This window comes from Terrapene carolina, unplaced genomic scaffold (genome assembly GCF_002925995.2).
Source record: "Terrapene carolina triunguis isolate 2854851 unplaced genomic scaffold, T_m_triunguis-2.0 Scaffold62, whole genome shotgun sequence".
In the NCBI taxonomy this organism is placed as follows: Eukaryota; Metazoa; Chordata; order Testudines; family Emydidae; genus Terrapene; species Terrapene triunguis.
The window spans coordinates 18,890,694-18,908,690 of NW_020664413.1; the positions used below are offsets into that span (position 1 = coordinate 18,890,694).

Here is a 17,997-nt window from a genome sequence, read left to right on the forward strand (position 1 = left end):
TTCTGTTAGTCTTAAAGGTGCCACAGGACCCTCTGTTGCTTTTTACAGATTCAGACTAACACGGCTACCCCTCTGATACTTGACAGTATATTTTGTTACTTGCGGACTATGTCAACCATTATCGTAAGGTCATATCTCTGTGCTCTATGAATGCCAAAGCAGTTATTTCTGAACTGATGAAAATCTTTGCCCAGACTGGGGTACCACATTATAATAGACCAGGGAACAAACTTCATGTCCCAGACGATGAAGCAACTACGTTGGCTGTTGAAAATAAAGACCTTTTAAACACCGGCTACCATCCCCAAACAGACAAGCTGGTGGAATGGTTTAATGGGACACTAAAGAATATGCTAAGAAAGTTTATCACTATGAATATCTGACATTGGGACCAATTACTCCCTCCCCTTCTGTTTGCAATGAGAAGCGTGCCACAATCCTCCATTGACTTTTTACAATTCAAGCTATTATATGGGAGACAATCACAAGGGATTTCGGACCTCATAAGGGAAATGTGGAAAGAACGGTCACCTGGAGCGGATAATGTGGTATAGCACATTCTTGACCTTCAGGAGAAGCTCAAAACTTTAGGCTTATTCTCCAAGGAGAAACTCCTATGTGCCCAGAGCATCCAGAAATCAGCCTTTAATAAAGGGGCCCACCTTCAGGGGGTTCAACCTGAGGATCGGTTTCTCTTATTACTTCCCAGTGCGGAATTGAAGCTGTTGGCTTGCTGGCAGGGGACTTATGAGGTGATATGATGAGTGAGGCCTGTGAATTACAATGTCCAGCAGACAGACAGACAGATGTAAACTCCAACAAATTTATCTCATGAATCTTGTAAAGCCGTGGAAGGCTTGGGAGAGCCTGTTTATAGCCACCTAGCTACCAAAGTCTGAATTGGGCCACCAGACCACTGGAACCTCAAAGCCTGGGATGGTGAAAATCAGGAGCAACCTCACTCCAGAACAAATGGTCCATACCCAGCAATTGATTACTGCCTTCTCCATGGTATTTTCTATGCAACCTAGATGATCCCTCTAATTTCTCATTACTCCAAGACTGAACCCGGACAATGAGTCAGAGAAAATTCATGATCCCCTTCCCCAGAGAATAAGAGAAACCATGAAGCAAGAGCTTCAGTAGATGCTAGAGCTGCAAGTAATTGAGGAGTCATTTATAGAATCGCTGCCCAAGCCTCAGGCCCTTTAAATCACTGCCAGAGCCCCGCTGCTGGAGCCCCGGAGCTCCAGCGGCGATTTAAAGGGCCCAGGGCTCCCGAGGCCCTACCTCTTCTGGTTGAGGCACCGCCCTTTCCAGTTGAGGTCCCACCCCCTGCTTAGGACTCCGGCGTACCGGTAAGTCCTTTAAGTTACTTTCACCTCTGTGGCAAACCCCTACTAAATACCACCTGGACAAAAATGAGACGATCTACCTTGGTGCACCTAGGGAGGTGTGACCCATAGTAGATAAGGTCCAGCCCTCCAGTCATGCCTATGCCAACTCCAAAGAAAAAGGCATACAGCTTCTTAGGACTTTCAGAATACTAACAACAATTTATTCTCAGCTTCTTGATTATTGTGGTCCCTCTTAGGGATCTCCTTAAAAACAATAGCCCAAAAAGAGATCCAGTGGACCAATGCTTGCCAAGACACCTTTCAAACCCTTAAGCCCCAACTCTGCTGAGAACCAGTCTTATATAGTTTCAACTTCACCAGGGAATTCCTGCTACAAACCAATGCCTCTCTCAGGGGATGGAAGGTGATGAACACCTCCTCCTCTGTCTTAGCTGAAAATTATTCTCAAGGGAGAGGGCCTCTTCTGTAGTCATAAAAGAGACATTAGCAGTGAAGTGGGATATGGACTCACTCCAATACTATCTTCTGGGCAGTCATTTCACCTTAGTTACTGACCATGCCCCACTACTTTGGCTCCATGTCATGAAGGACACCAACCCCCAAGTATGAGTTTATCTATCCCTTTAGCCATTCTCCTTCTGCATACAACATAGTGCCTCAGTGCTTCCTTCCCCTGGGCAAACCCCAGCTGTGGAGAAAGGTCCACAAGGGAGCACTGCTCCATCCATGCCACTACAAGGCCCTAATCTTGGTTGGGATCGCTATGTGCTACTTTAATATAGTAATAAATAGCTGCCTAAGAATTTCAAACTACCTACACCTGTGCAGAACCAAGAGAACACTGGCAGACCATTAAGAGATCACATTGCAAAATCCAGTGCTCTTGCACCAAATACATATTGTAAACCTCTATAACTCTCACAGATCACAACAAATTTTCATCAGATCTTCAAAAGGCACATCTGTGAGTCAAGGACTGTCTTTCTGCCAAATTTCAAATTTCTAGGATCCCCCACTGACATTCTAAAGTTGTTCAAAAATGTCACAAAATACTTTATAATGGAAAAGTAAATTTTTTTCACTCTCTTCATTCTCAAAAACAGCTGCACTGTTTTGGCTTACTTTAAAAAAAAAAAAACTGTACTGTGAACAAACATGCCAAGTTTCAGAAAGGAAAATATCAAAAAAATTATCAGCAAATGGAAATAATTCTGCAACCTTAACAATAGGCATCACTATGTGCTCTGCCCATAACAATTACAAAAGGTCAAATTACACTCTCAGCTGTAACAGAGTAACTTGGACTAATTCCACTGAAATCAGTGGCGTTACGCTACATTTACAACAGCTTAAAATGAGAGCAGAATTTGATGTGTAAAACCATATTTGAATATAAGAACAAGAACACAGGGGGTTAGGAACTGTAACACCTGATCAGACCAATGCTCTATTCAGTCCAGTAGCCTATCTCCAACAAAGGCTGGTACCAGATGCTTAAGAGAAAGATGTAAAAACTCCATAATGTACTATTATGAACTGACATGCCCATGGGGAAACTTTCTTCCTAGCTCCAAGCAGTTAGAAATTAGTCGGCTTTTGCCCAGAAGCATGAAAGTGTATAGCTGGTTATACATTTTCATCCTATCTAATCTAATAGTAGAAAAAAAGTCACAAAATAGGCTCCTGGGGTTGCTTTAGTTGTTAATGTGCATAGTGCAGATTACATGCTGCTATGTTTGGTTTTCACTGTTTCAGTGAGAGGAAGACTAGAGTCTGTGGGATTAGCAGCGAGAACAAGTAGCTTTTCACATGCTAGGTTGGTCTCATTTGCCATCATAAATTGTTTCTTTAGGGCGTGGTGCCACTGTTCCTTTCTTCTGCAAATCAAATTTCTTCTCCCTGCTGCACTTCCTATTCTCTGGTATCCATTCCACCTACTCCTCATTTCCCCCATACCTTTCTTCCTCCTCCCAGCCCCCATACACATACACATACACAAGACTCACTATCTTTATTTTTTTTAAAGTAATATATATTTGGTACTGGACAATTCACTTGCTACAACTTAACTCTTATTTCATGAACGTTGGTGCATGTTTGTAACTTTGCATGAAGCTCATGTAACATTTCCAAACTTTTCAAATCCCCTATTGCATGAAAAGCTCCTAGAGGGGAAAAAAACCCTCATCTTGATGCCAATGCTACAAATAGCTAGATATTTTAAAGTTAAATTGTTAAAGAGGTATTTTTAAGAAAAGTTACTCTTTCTTTTGCTTAACTGACTTACAGAGTCTTATCTGAGAAAAGTTTGAAAAGCTCTGGGTAGTGTCAACCCTCCCACCCCTATGAGTCACAGTTGCTGTTATTATTGCATCTGGTGCTTTATTTAAAAAAACTGCTACAGCACAGCTACAAACATTGTGGGTAACCCTTTCATGTTTCTCGGTTACAGGGGACCATGTAAAGCACAAGAATAATGAGGGTATCCTTAATCACTACTGGCTTCTCCATTCCTGAAGAAAATGATAACGAGAGATCTTCCTTGCTCTGTAAAAGACTTTTTATTTTTCTTAACGAGGCAGCTGCAGAGAGCTATTTGGTCAGACTTTCCTTATTCACAGAGAAATCCTTATGGAATTAATAGATTTGTTATATTCAAAGTATAAAAGTAAACAGCATATGGCTTTGTTAATATCATTATAATGTCACAGCACAATCTGTCAGAAAAGAATCTACATTTTTTTGTGCAATTTCATTTATTTGGAGTTCACAGGAAAAACAAAAACAAAAGACCCTCTGTATCTAAAGTACAGCAAACAATTTCTTAATTTTTGGTTTGTATTCCCAGTTTAACAAGTATGTCTGTGCATATTACCTTCAATAACAAAACTAAAATGGAAAAGCAGTTGCTTTGTTACCAGGAGTTTAAAAAGTCATTTCCTGTTGATGAAAAAGCCTTTTCTATCAGGTAAGTAGCTGCTACACTCCATAAAACTGGCAACCCTTCAAAAGGTTTTAGAAACTAGAAGCATTGTTTGAAGATAAAGAAGATAAGGTCATTTGCCTTGGGTTTAGTCCTGCAAACCTTACTAGGTGACCCTTTGATATTGAAATGAAGAGAGCTTTAAATTGTTTTATCTTTATACAGGTGATGATCACTGGCTGATAATCACTTTTTTAAACCATCAGAAAGCCTAGTTGAATTAAACTGTATAAAATATTGTGATATATTTTCAGCAATGGGCGATTGCTACCAAGTATTGCACATGGGATATGCGTACAATTGCACTCAATGTTTGGTTCTGAGCCTCAGGCTTTCCCATTATTTTATACTCTGTTTGACAGACACTATTAGCTCAATAATGGCTGACATGATTTTCATTGCATCGTTATATTGCTACAGTAGATTAATTACTATACTAGATTAATAAAACTGAATAAATAAAGTATGTAAAATCTGTAACCTCTTACTGGGAATATTATGCCAGCATTAAACAAAGCTTGCATTTAATATGTACAGTACTTCAAAATTTACTTATGAGCATTATTGCCAGGCACTATGTAAATGTATATTGTTATATGTGTAATTAACTGAACTATAACATTTATCTGATATACAGCACAAACTTCTCTCCCTGGAGGAATGGATTCTGTTTTTAAATACTTTTCTTAATTTATGGGTGGTTTTTTTTTTACATATTTTCCTTTAATGGAACAAGTTATGAGTACTTGACATTTTCTAATACAGAATAAGCATTTTCAGAAGGGTTGTATTTTCTCTATTTTGTATTACAAAAACAAAAATCCCACATATATAGTAAATACTGTGCCTGGTAAGCATACTTCAGGGTCCACAACATCACTTTCACTATGTTAACTTTCAAATTAGCTTGTTAATTGTTAATTTTAATACCATTTCCACTCTATTTTGAATACTCTTTAAAATTATATCTTTATCACTGTAGATGTTGCTCAAAAGTATAAGTAAACAGGTTATGTGTCTCAGTTTATAACATTCATTATCACTGTATCCCCCAAATTACTGTCAAACAATTAAAAAGTACCAAAATCCTTACCTAATGGAGCGGACCCGGTACAAAGATGCAACAAGGGAATCCAAAGGATGTAAGCAACAAGTAGGAGATGCAGATGGAAAGACAAGGACTGCTGCATGTTGTCCAAAGATATGTTTTATCCACTCATCTGCAGTTTTTCAGAAGTTAACTTTTGAAGTACTAAACTTTTCAAGAAAAGACATCAGCTTGCCTTTGTGTTTAAATCTGCCTTCTTTTGTAAAAAATAAATAAATAAAAAAAATCCTCTCTCCTGAGGAGAGCTCAATGTATTTTCAACTGAGAGGGAACCCCTTCAGCTATATATAAAATGTATGCATAACACACACACACCGACCACCAGAGACTGTAGCCCACACTCCAGCTGCTTACACTCCAGCTGCTCTACACACCCTGTAACACAACACACACACAGAGGGTTGGAGCAGTCAGTACAGTCATTGTCAGGGTCTGTGACTTTTAACTTTCAGCAGGAGGGGGTGGCCCTGGGAAAATTAGGGTTGTGAACCAAACACATTTACTTATGCAGGACATAAGGGGAAAATGTGAAATGCAGGTTACTGAAGTTATGATTAACATCAGCACTACAAAACCATTTATATGATAAATATGCAAAACCATTATAATGTTAGAGTGGAAATGTTTTGTTTTTAACTTTGAGTTTCTTGAGGTTAAGGTTTCATTTATCCAAAGCTCATTTCTTATGAAAGCTACTATGTGCAGTACAAACAACAGCTTTCTTCGAAGGTATAAGACCTGAATAGAGAACTGAAATTGTGACCATTCAATGTTTACCACTATCTTAGAGTGTATGTCCTACATTCTATTTTTTCTAAAGTATTGAAGTACAATGGTGTAACATTAGGAATGCTTTCCTTATAACATTAGGACTGCCGTCCTGTTATAAAAATGAGTATCTCTTGAAGTTATCCCATCAGCAGAAACATTATCTAAGCAAAATAAATGTAAACTAGAGGCAAGTGTTACGTAAAAATAAAAGAATCAATTTTTTTCTTAAGCATCGTATTTTTTTAAAAACACCTTGGTCTCATTTGAAATGTCAGGGTTGCTACAGCACGGTCCCAATGTGCCACATATACTCTGTGAGCAGGGACAATCTATTCAGTATACAGTAAAGTACTAGCTGCTTAATCTGTAATATGAGGAATTTGCTATTAAATTTCATGCTGTACACTTATACTTGTGACATAATGCATAGAATATGTAATACTTCTACCCACTGGTCAATATTTTCTATACCTGTCTCTCTTTTGTCTCTTTCTGTCAAGCTTGTTTATTTTGTATGTGTTCTTTTAAATAATTGGACGGTATCTCATCTGTCTACTTATTGGTATAAACTTCTGTAAACATCTACATTTAGCTCAAATCAGGTTAATTTCAGTAAATCAAGACAGAGTATTTTATTTCAAAGAATAAACAAAACCAACTGTTTTTATATTTTGCAATGTGTCTGAGAGGGTTCGAACAATATAGGGTTGGGGGATCTCATCTCTGGCTTTGATGGGAATAGGATTGAGTCTTTTAAAAGTAGCACTTGTAAGGTGATGAGTCACTCCTGTGCTGGGCTCCAGCCAATCCGCAGCTGGTCAGGTGACTCGCAGGTCATGTATATGAGCCCCACAGGAGGAACAGCAGCTCAATCTCAACAGAGAGTCCTGTGGCACCTTTAAGAGTAACAGATGTATTGGAGCATAAGCTTTCGTGGGTGAATGCCCACTTCGTCGGATGCAGCTCAATCTCATCACTCCATGGCTTGGAACTCTTTCCTGTCCAACAGTGGTAACAGACTCTCCAAGTGTTAGCCTGCGCCAGCCTTGCCCTTGTTCCAGCCTTGTTCCTAGTCCTGCTCCAACCTTGCTCTCACTCCAGCCTTGCTGATTCTGGCTCTGACCACTGGCTCCAACTATTGGGCATGACTGCCACAGCTGCAATCACTGTGCCCAACTGCCATGGCTTTGACTACTAGGCCTGACCATGTTCATCATGGTTTCTGACTGCATTTGAAATAATAGTACTACATTGACTACCTCACAGTAGTCCCAATGGATTGTCTGAACGTCTAGACCGCAATTAAACAGCCCCTTAGTACAAGCCCTGTGAGCCCGAGTCAGCTGGAATAGGCCAGCCGCAGGTATCTCATTGAAGTATAGACATACCCTGTGAGAACAGGTTGGGAAAAGCATTGGGAAAAGTATTATGGCTTTTGGAGATTTTTACAGTGGCAAGAATAATGATGCTGGATTTCAAATTCCTAGTTAATTTACCGTAAGAACTTTAAAACACAGAACCATACTATATAGATGTGCTGAATATACCCATTATAACTAAAATACAGTATTTCCATGTTTAAATTAACAAAGTTCATTTTATTTGCTCAGAAGATGTAACAAAAGATCTCTCTTAGACTTACCACACCATTCAGCATCTGTGCTATTGTATCTGCATTTTACAAATGATTTCAAGGCTGCAAAGCAAACCTTGAAGTGACTAAATCAGTCAACATTTCTAAAATGGACAGTATTTATTCTTTCATCCAATGCTGGCAACAACCAAAGATGATACAAGGAGTCATGGTTGATGGTTTTTCTCTAGTGTGTTTCAGACCTTTGAGTTAACAAAAGTCCATTAAATTTCATGAATCCAAAAATGATGAAAGTTGCAGTATGCAGCTTTTCATTTAAGTGAGGGCCAGTTGCCCTTTTAAAACCAGTAGTTCATAATCCAGGAGGAAGATCTAATTCTCTGCACAGCTTCAAAGAGAAGAAAGAATGACTTCTGTATTAAACCCTTTAACACGTGTACTTCAGCTTCTGATTCCCTGTACAGCAAAACGCTGACTTTCTTCAGTCCACTGGTCCTCATTAGCTGGTGAGCCACAACATTGCTGCCTTTGATATATGGATGTTCAGATTCTGAAGAATAAATGTGTTAAGTAACCAATGTGTACATAATCCTCACTTTGGTTTAAAAGTATACAAAGAGTGACAGCTCAGGGACTGAACCCGCCAAACTTATGCAAACAGGGAATTCTTAATCACATGCAGTCCCAATGAAATTGAGCAGGTCTTGTGACAGATATGACAAACTCCTGGACAAACCTTATTGAATCAAGTTTAAGTATTTTTGGAGTTCATTGTATTAAAAATGCAAATATTTATGTACTGTTGAGGGACTGTATGTAATTGCATGGAAGACCAAGCCCTCCAGGTACTAGGATCAGTGAGTGGTGGTTAGGCACACTCACTCAGGTTGTAACACCTCCAGAGAGCTACCACCACCTGGAGAAAGGTTCGCATTTACTGGTTCAAACTGGATTCTCCAGGGACCAACAGACAAAGAAAGGATTTTTGGTTAAATAGCCTAAGTTAAAACTGACTCAGAGTTTTCTTTCAGATCCATAAAATGGACAGGACCTTTGGTCAAAGTAGGGGGCCCAATCTTTAGGGAAGGGTTGGAAGGTCTTATGGTCCACTGAGACCTCATAAGACTTGGGGCTAGTTCTGAACAAAAGCTATTATAAACTGGTGACCATGGGAAAAGCCCCTGTGTGGGGTTTGAAGAACTAATCACTAACCAGAGCCCCTTTTGGAATTAGAAGGTGATCTCTGGTAAGCTTATTAGCATATATGTAGGTTCTTTTATTGTTTTAATACGTTTTCTCTGTAAAGCTTTTACCTTAGGAATAAAAGTGTTTGCTTAGAGAGAACTGTGTGGTAATTTATAACTGTTGGCAATTACACTGTCCACCATCTCTGAGGAAATAAGCAAATCAGGCCTGTTTAGGCAGTCTGTTGGGGAATAACACAGTGTAGGCACAGACCTGTTCTCCCTGGTAATACCCCAGTTAGAAGGGAGAGAGATATGGGTTTCTGCCCAAGAGAGGTGATGGCTGAGGAGCCTGGAGCCTAGAGTGGGTGCCTTTACTGGACCAGAGAGGGTAAATATAAGTGCAGTTGCCCTGAACTGTGACAGGGCTCGTGTGACTACGGGTGGCAGGATGAGGTCCTTACTCCTCAGCCACTGGTAACTACACTCTCAGCTGAGGCATGTCCATATTTACATGCTTAGTTAAAGAACTATCATTAGAAAACAGAGGTATACAGTATCTCTGTTACAGACTGGATATCAGGTGTCTAACAGTTAACTACATGTTTACAATTCTTCAGTACTTACAATCAGGCAGGTGCTTTCCCATCGCATAGTCTGTGATCAGCTAAGCAATCTGTAAATCTTCATAAGTAAAGGAGGTGCTCTTTCCACAATGTGCACATTAGATCTGGTGGGCAATTTTCAGTCAGAATATCTTTTCAACAGAAAATGTGGTTTCCGCAAAATCAACTCTTCCCTAGGAAAATGATGTGATAAGTATATACCTCCTGTGATTCATTTTCTGGATTCTACCCATAGGCCCAGTCAGGATGAAGAAAAGAAGTGGTACAATAGGTGGCTATTTATGAGAATGGCCAAAGCTGTTGAATGGAGTTTTGTAAAGGAACACAGAAAGGAGAGGAGCTGATGTGAGGCAGCAAGTAATTCATTATGCTCACCAACACCCAGCCTTAGAAGGGATATATGGTGAGGAATGTATGGGTCATCTGGGCATGAAGAGCACCTTGAAATTGGCTAAAGATCAGTTTTATTGGTTCCATATGACCCCAGCAGCCAGGATATAAGTCAGATCTGTCTCAGGAGGAAGGCAAAATTTGAGAAGGCTGCCAAACTTGTGAATATCAAAGCTTTTGCCTACTTGAACTAGTCCTCATTGATTTCTTAACTACAGAACTGGATGTCTCTGATATTAGGAATATTCTTGTGATTATTGTATTGTATGCTCAAGCCTATCTGACAAAAGACCAAATGTCTAGAATTGTGGCTAGTGAATTGTGGAAGAATTTTATCAGCCCCTATGGCTTTTCTAGAAAAATACACAGTGATCAAGGTGCAAACTTTGAATTGGATCTGATTGCTGAGCTGTGTAAAATCACACAGGATTGCGCACTACTCCATACCATCTCCAAGGAAATTGTACAATTTTGAGTATGTTAGGAGCTCTTGAAGCATATAAGAACAACTGGGGGAAATATATTCTACTACTCATTCATGCATATTAGTTGTACTAATAATGATACAACAGGAAAGTCCCCACACTTTCTAATTTTAGGAAGGCAGCCCTTGCTACCAATTGATCTGTGTCTTGGAATATAATAGCAAGGGCAATATGAGGTAACACTTCAGCAAACCGTGAAGGACCTGAGACACAGATTTTGCTAAGCATATGATTTAGCTACTAAGGAAAGTGAGAAAAAAATCAATTGGCAAAGCAATGATGATGGGATGCCAAGTAATAATATATACTATATAACTGGAAGATATAATGTGCAACTTTAGACCCAGAGGAAAGCAGAAAATTGCAGATAGATGGGAACCATTAGTATATGTGGCACTAGAACAATTGGAAGGTGAATTAGCTCTTTACAAGGTACAGGCAGTGTCAGGAGAAGGTCTTATCCAAAACCTTCACCAAGAGATGCTACATCCCTGTGGATTAATTTATGCCCCTGAATCTATGGAGGTACTATTGTGAGAAGAGACTCCAGCAAGCAGAACTCAACAGCAAGTAGGTAATGCAAGTGTACATAACAGAGGAAGGGGGTGAATCTCATCTGATTCCATTGTGTAAGCAGAACTAAATCCACTAGTAGAGGAATTTGATACAAACCATAATACTTCATTTCAGGAATATCAAATGAAGGGATACAAGCACCAGTAAATTCACAACATGAGTTCTCCAATGGAACTGGGATGAATTTGCTTTCTTGTAATACAAATACCTATTGGACCTCTGTGATGGGGCATCTGCCCATAAGGGGTTAATTGAGCCCTAGGGAGGCTGCGCAGGAGGCAGCCAATTAGAGAGGGGCTGCAAGGAGCAGCCAATCAGGGCCGGGCTGGCTCATATAAGAAGGGCTGCAGAGCAGAGCAGCTTCAGTCACTCCCTGAAACTTGAGGAGGAAGGTTGCCTGGCTGCCTTGCAGGCTAAAGGCAGCAGGCACCCTGGACAGAGCAGTGTTGCAGGCAGAGACCCAGGGAGCTGAAGACAGCTCCTGGCAGTCTGCAGGGATCTGCAGGCTGAAGCCATGAGGTAAGGGCAAAGAAGGTGCTCGGGCCATGGGGAAGTAGCCCAGGAAAATCTACTGAGGAGATGGAGGGGGCACAGCAAGTGGCGGCCATCTACAGGGTCCCTGGGCTGGGACCGAGAGTAATGGGCGGGCCTGAGTCCCCTCCCTCACCATTGAGGAAGTGACCAGACAATGGGCTACAATTGCCACTGAGGGAAGTGACTGGACAGAGGACTGCAGTACATTCCCCCAGAAGGGGTGAGCACAGAGTGCAGCATAGCCGGAGGGCTGTGTCCTGAAGAGGACTCTGTGGTCCTGGGAGTGATGTGGATGCTGGAGCAGAAGTGATGGCAGCACCACTGGTGAGCAGGGCAAATTTCTAAAACAGCCAGCAGGAGGCGCTGCAGTGGTGAGTGGACCCTGTCACAACCTCACAGAACACAATTAAAAGACAACATACAAAATTTGGGGATTATGTTTTTATAGTGCTACTATTGTAGGGACCAAAGATCTACAAATGATACTTGCTTACTGTGTGTACCTTTTGATACTACTTGAATATGCAGATAGACATACACACGATATAATTGCCAGTCATAGACATCATAAGAGCACTATGACATCAATCATTGAGGTTGGGGAGAATGTACCCACTTGCTTGCATTGCAGCATTCAGTGGTGTAAATACAAGGGGGGGGGGTTACATAGTATTGCTTTTGTTTTAGGGCACTATATGTGCCTGCACACTTACCAGAGATAGGCAGGATGACTCTGCTGGATGGGACAGAATCATTCAGAAATTGGACGGGGCAGGCAATGGATGTGCACATTAACTGTTGAAGCTAATTGGGTGATTTCCATTGTGGGCAAGTAGCCTGGCAAGACACACCCAGAATCATTCTCTGAGCATGGAACCAACGGGAACTCACGAGGAGGCGGAATCAGACTCAGCTCATCAGTGCACCAACATAAGGCCTGGAAGGTTCTGTGGTAAGGATTGTGTTCCAGGGACTTTGCCATCTTGTTGGATTCATGGTGTAGGCTCCCTCCCTACCCGCACTGGAGAAGAAAAAGAGGACTAGTTTGCAGGCTGTGCAAACTGCAGACTGACATTGCAAAGATTCAAGGGGAGTTTAAATGATACTGTGGAACTATCACTTGTTTACCAATTTTAAGGAGCTGCTGGCCCTACCCAGGGTTGGGACACTATTCCACAGAAACTGAGAGGAGTAAATCCTTTCAAAGAAGAGCCCTATGGGGATTGTATGTGTGTGCACCTAACTATAGTTGGCATTTGAACTTGTGGTAGTAACAAGTGCTAAAACTTGGAGAAATCCTCTTGAAAGTGTTCTTTAAAAAAGTTATTGACAATATTCTCAGTTGTTTCAGGGGTTACAAGTAAACTGTTGTACATTTAGAGAGAGATTTAGTATTTTTCCTTTAGCAATTGTCAGTTATCTTCAATCAGAAGTTTAACTCTATATAATATAGATATAGATTTATCAAAAGTACTGAAAAGATTACTCTGATTTGTACCCCAGTAGAGAGGTAAGCTGAGATACAGGACGGGTGAAGGAAATAGTATACCTAATGTTTGCATAGTGCTTTCCCCATGCCCATTATACTTGCACAAAAGATTATAGACTAGATCATCTCAATGAGCAAAGTTGCCATCCTGGAAGTGATTTCCTTCAGACCAAAAGACAGTGCAGAAGCACTCAAAGTGTTGGTATGAGTAAATGGGATAGGTAGAAATATATTGCACTAGTCCTGAACTATTTCAGTCAGTATTTTTCTGGAACAGTAAAACTAAACAAATTCTACAGAATAAAAAAGTGGGGGGGGGGGGAGCCAAATTTGGGAGCATTAGGTTTGGAGTAATAATGAAAATCAAGGCAGCAATGGCAGGTTAAATAACAAAAAGAGGGAATATGGCTTGTCACATTTAATTTTAAGACAATAAATGGGCACTAACATGACATGTGCAACATCCTATTTGTTTTTACATATGTTATACAGTATTGCATTCTTTCATCCTATTTTTTTTTTCTGTCTCTTTAGGCCCTAATCCTGTAGTTCGAACCATGCAAATCGACCCTCACACCCATGGAGAGCTCAGTTTTCCCATCCATCAGGTGAATGCCTTAAGCATTGGATTCTGAATATTCTGGGGTGGGAATTTCTCCTGCTGAAGATGTTCCACTGTGTATAAATAATTAAATGTGGAATAGGCTAGAGAGAGAGACTCTATAGTCCAGCGATTAGGACACTCACCTGAGAAGTGGGCAAAGCAAGTTCAAATCCCATCTCTACATCAAGCAAAAGGGTGAATTGAACCAGGGTGTCTCACTGCCTATGTGAGTGCCCTAATCACTGGGCTAAAGGTTATGAGGGATACTGCTTATCTCCTTCCCCTAGCCCATTTTGTATGGCTTTATGCCTGTGCTGCCACCACCTCTCTTGCAAGAAACAGTTTAGATGTCTCACTCCAGGAAAGAGTTCACAGGTGTGAGCCCCAAGTGGAGATAGGTGCCACCCTCCAGCCTGGGCCTGTGTGTCTAACATCCTTACAGGGATAGGTCTTAGGCCACACCCTTCTCCTTGCCATCTTCTGTTGGCTGGCTTGGTTGGCTCCTCATTCAGCTTGCAGCCTTTAGTGGATCTCATTCTTAGGGGCCTCTCTCCCCCCATGCATTGCATAGGGAGCCTGGGCATCTAACTAAGGGCTGTGGATTCTACTAGGGTGGCAAGGTACCTAAAAATTAGGCATTGCAACACTTGAGTCCCTTAGTGGATTTAACCCTAAGCTGTTTGGCACTGAGGCGCTCTCTTCTCCTGTGTTTGAACAGTGCCCAACACATTTTAGGCACTAAGTATAAATAATAAATTCAATGTATATAATAAAAACACAGTATAAATAATAAAACTTCAACTGTAGTGGGTGAAATATAGCAAATGGTAATAACTTTTAGACAATGCACATATACAATATAGGTCATTTTCCTGATCAGATTCTTTTGCTTTTATATGTTCACTCAAGAATGAAAAATGTTACAGGCGTTATTCTTTTCAGCTGTGATTGACGTTCATCTTGGGATTAAGTCACATATACAAATAGAAAATGAGCTGCAAAGAGGTTATGGCAAAATAAGTGCATTTTCTAAGCCTTTAATGGAAACTCATTGCTGTATTTAGTAACCTCATCATACAGCATAGCTGGCTTTGGAAAAGACAGAGATCCATTTCAAAAGTTAGCATTTTTTCTTCTGTCTCTTTATACTGATGATTTTAAAGGTTTGTTATTGGTAATCTCATGTACTATATCATAAGTGATATATTACTACAGCTCTATGAAACTGAATTGCTTTTTTTGGTGAATTTAGTGTCTCTGAAAGGTAACATTGACAGTACCAGTTAATTAAATCCTCAGTTTATCCCCAGAACAAATGTAACACTGGCAACAGTAATGCAAATGTCTCCACTCCTCTCAACTGCTACTGTACCTCAGCCATCACCCACTGGGACTTTGACTAAGGTTGAGGGTCATTGTGCTCACCCTTTTCTCAACTTCTCTCCTTCGGCTGTAAATAGTGATTCTGGAAGAATACTAGACTACAGAGAGCAAAGGGGCTGTACTGCAGCTCAGGATCTGGCTCTAATCCATTTTTGTAGTTGAAAATACTATAATCAATGTGTTAATGTGTAGATGTACCCTTCCCCTCTATTGTTTGGAATCAAACCTTCTCAAATTTAGGTTACAGGCCATATACTTCTAGCTATGGATGGAAGAACCTCCTTTTCTTCACATGTTAAGGGACGGGGCTTTTGTACCATTAGAATTTGAGTTTTATCCATGCTGTTGACATGAAGTGCTCAGCGGCAGGGTGCAGCATAGTGTGAAACTGAATACATTAATTGGGTGTGCTGAAGAACACACTGTGGTGTGTTCTGGATATCAGACATGACATTTTGGTGGTATAGGTTCCCCTGACCTAGAAAGTAGGAGACCCAATTCATTCTCAAATATAGATCTGTAACCTGGCAGCTAAATTATTACATATTTCTATATCTTCAAACCTGCTAAAAATAGACTTTGCATTCCTGATAATGACCTCTGAGTATATTGAACCAACAATTATAATCCTAAAACCTGTCTTCCTATTGGCCAGCCTCAGCAGACTATCTGACATCCAGCTCTGGGGTGGAATTTTCAAAAGTACCTGTGTTTCTTAGGGAGCATAAATCTGACTTTCATTGTTCATAAGTCACTTTAGCACTTTTGAAAATCCCACTCCTATACTTTTAATAAGATGAGTCCATGAACTACAGAGTCATCTCTGTTAGTGGAAAGAAACGTGAAACTGAATATCGACTGCACAGCATTGATTTACTCCATCCTGAAAAATAATTGAAACAAAATCACTCATGTAGGTACAGGGCCATATTCACAACTGAAGTTATTAGTGTAGCTCCATTGACTTCAGTGGATTTTTACCTGCTGGGAAGCTAATCCACAGAATTTAGATAGTATAGATTCCAAAAGAGAACTCTGAAAGGACAGAGAGCTACTTAGGGCCTGATCTTGAAAGCCATTTTCAGGTCAGACTCTCATTCACTTCTGTAGGAATTTTTTGTACTCAAGGAATGCACTTTCTGGCACTTCATAAGTCCAAACTTTTTCAACTTTCACAGAAGTTAGGGCTAGATTCATTACAGGATATTTCTGAAAGAAGTGAGAATATTGGGTTCTCAAACAGCAGAAGCATTTTAAATATAGTCTCTCAGTTGGTTTAAAAAAGAGATCTCTGGAATGTATGTTCTGTTCCCTAGGAAAACACACTAAAACAGAATTATTAGAATAATCATTATTACTATAATTCCAATAATTTATGTAATAAAATAATTTTATTAAGGTAAACAACCATTCCAAATCTAAACCAAAAAGGAATGATACTTTATTTTACAAATCCAGTTGGCTTTTAGAAGCAGCAGACAATGGACGGCGCTTAAATAACAGTACTGTATTTCTGTCCACATTTTTCACAGGTTTTTCTGAAGGCAAGTTTCTTTTTAAAAGGCCTTTTCCATTACCTCTAGCCTTTGGTTTGTCCATTTTCTTCTTTTAACAAACGTGTCTATTTTTGTGACCTCAACTGGGTCAGCTCTTTTATTGCCATTTTTTACTGTGGGAAGACTTTTTATTAAGCATTAAGCCCTTGGCTTCTAATATTTACCAAACCTAAATCTTGTCTACATTCAGCTGCTCTTGTTATCGCTATTTCTTAATGCCAATTTTTCTTCTTTATCCTTTGATTTTTTATTTTTTTTTAGTAGCATTACTATAATCTGACATAAGAATTGGCATTAGTCACCCATGACTCAGTGGGCCTGCTTGATCAAGGAAAACCTTTTGCAATGGGAGGGAATTTCAGTTTTGTTTTTATTTTTATTTTTTAACATTGTTCTTAATCTGATAAATATAGGGTACTGGTGCCCTGATTCCAGATAAATCTAAAACAAGGATTCATCATCATTTTTTTTTGTCTTTTTGTAAATGACCATAAGAGAGCCTCTTTCTTCATGGATCTTTTATCATATTTATATATGTAAATTTTATAGCATCAGTTTCACACTACTTAAGCCTCACATGACTTTAAAATAATACCCAGTAGGAAATTCTGTGCAATCTCCAATTTAGGCAATCTCCATGCCTAAAGTTAAAATTTTTCATAGGGCTGGAAGGGTCTCTCATTCAACTGGTCTTTCTTTGGGACTGACATAGTCTGAACAAAAATGGGCCTATGCATCTTCCAGTAATGTCTCTATTAATTTTAATTTTCTTGCTATTTGATTTTTTTTTATAATTGTTCCATCACAGACATATGTTATGCCTATTCCTATAATTGAATTTTCTGATGGTGTACAACTAAGCCGGGGTCGGCAACCTCTGGCACGTAACTCGCCAGGGTAAGCACCCTGGTGGGCCGGGCCAGTTTGTTAACCTGCCGCGTCCCCAGGTTCGTCAGGAAGCAGTGCGGGCCGAGAGATGTGCTGGCTGCGGCTTCCTGCTGCCCCCATTGGCCTGGAGCGGTGAACCGCGGCCAGTGGAAGCCGCGATCGGCCGAACCTGTGGACGCAGCAGGTAAACAAACTGGCCCGGCCCGCTAGGGTGCTTACCCTGGCGAGCCGCGTGCCAGAGGTTGCCGACCCCTGACCTAAACAGAGTTTCTTCAACTGGCCAGATCCTTTTGAGTAGGTTTGGAATCAAAGGAATGGAAAATGCGCATGTTTAGAATGAGATGTACATTATTTCATTATGGAAACAAGACAGACATGCACTGTATAAACTACCCATGAGAAACCACTTAATGCAGAGTCAGAATCTCTTAATGTGTGACATACTAATGCAATATTTGTTAGCTCTAA

General features: G+C 40.2%; 1 protein-coding gene across 1 annotated transcript in view; it reads right to left on the reverse strand.

Moving 5' to 3' along the window:
* Positions 1–5,694, reverse strand: part of LOC112105812 (von Willebrand factor D and EGF domain-containing protein-like) — a 246,414-nt gene extending 240,720 nt beyond the window's left edge. Inside the window, exon 1 of the mRNA XM_029910510.1 lies at positions 5,435–5,694. Coding sequence (XP_029766370.1) covers positions 5,435–5,531 — 97 coding nt within the window. The 5' untranslated portion in view covers positions 5,532–5,694. The remainder of the gene's footprint in view (positions 1–5,434) is intronic.
* Between the last annotated feature and the right edge of the window lie 12,303 nt (positions 5,695–17,997).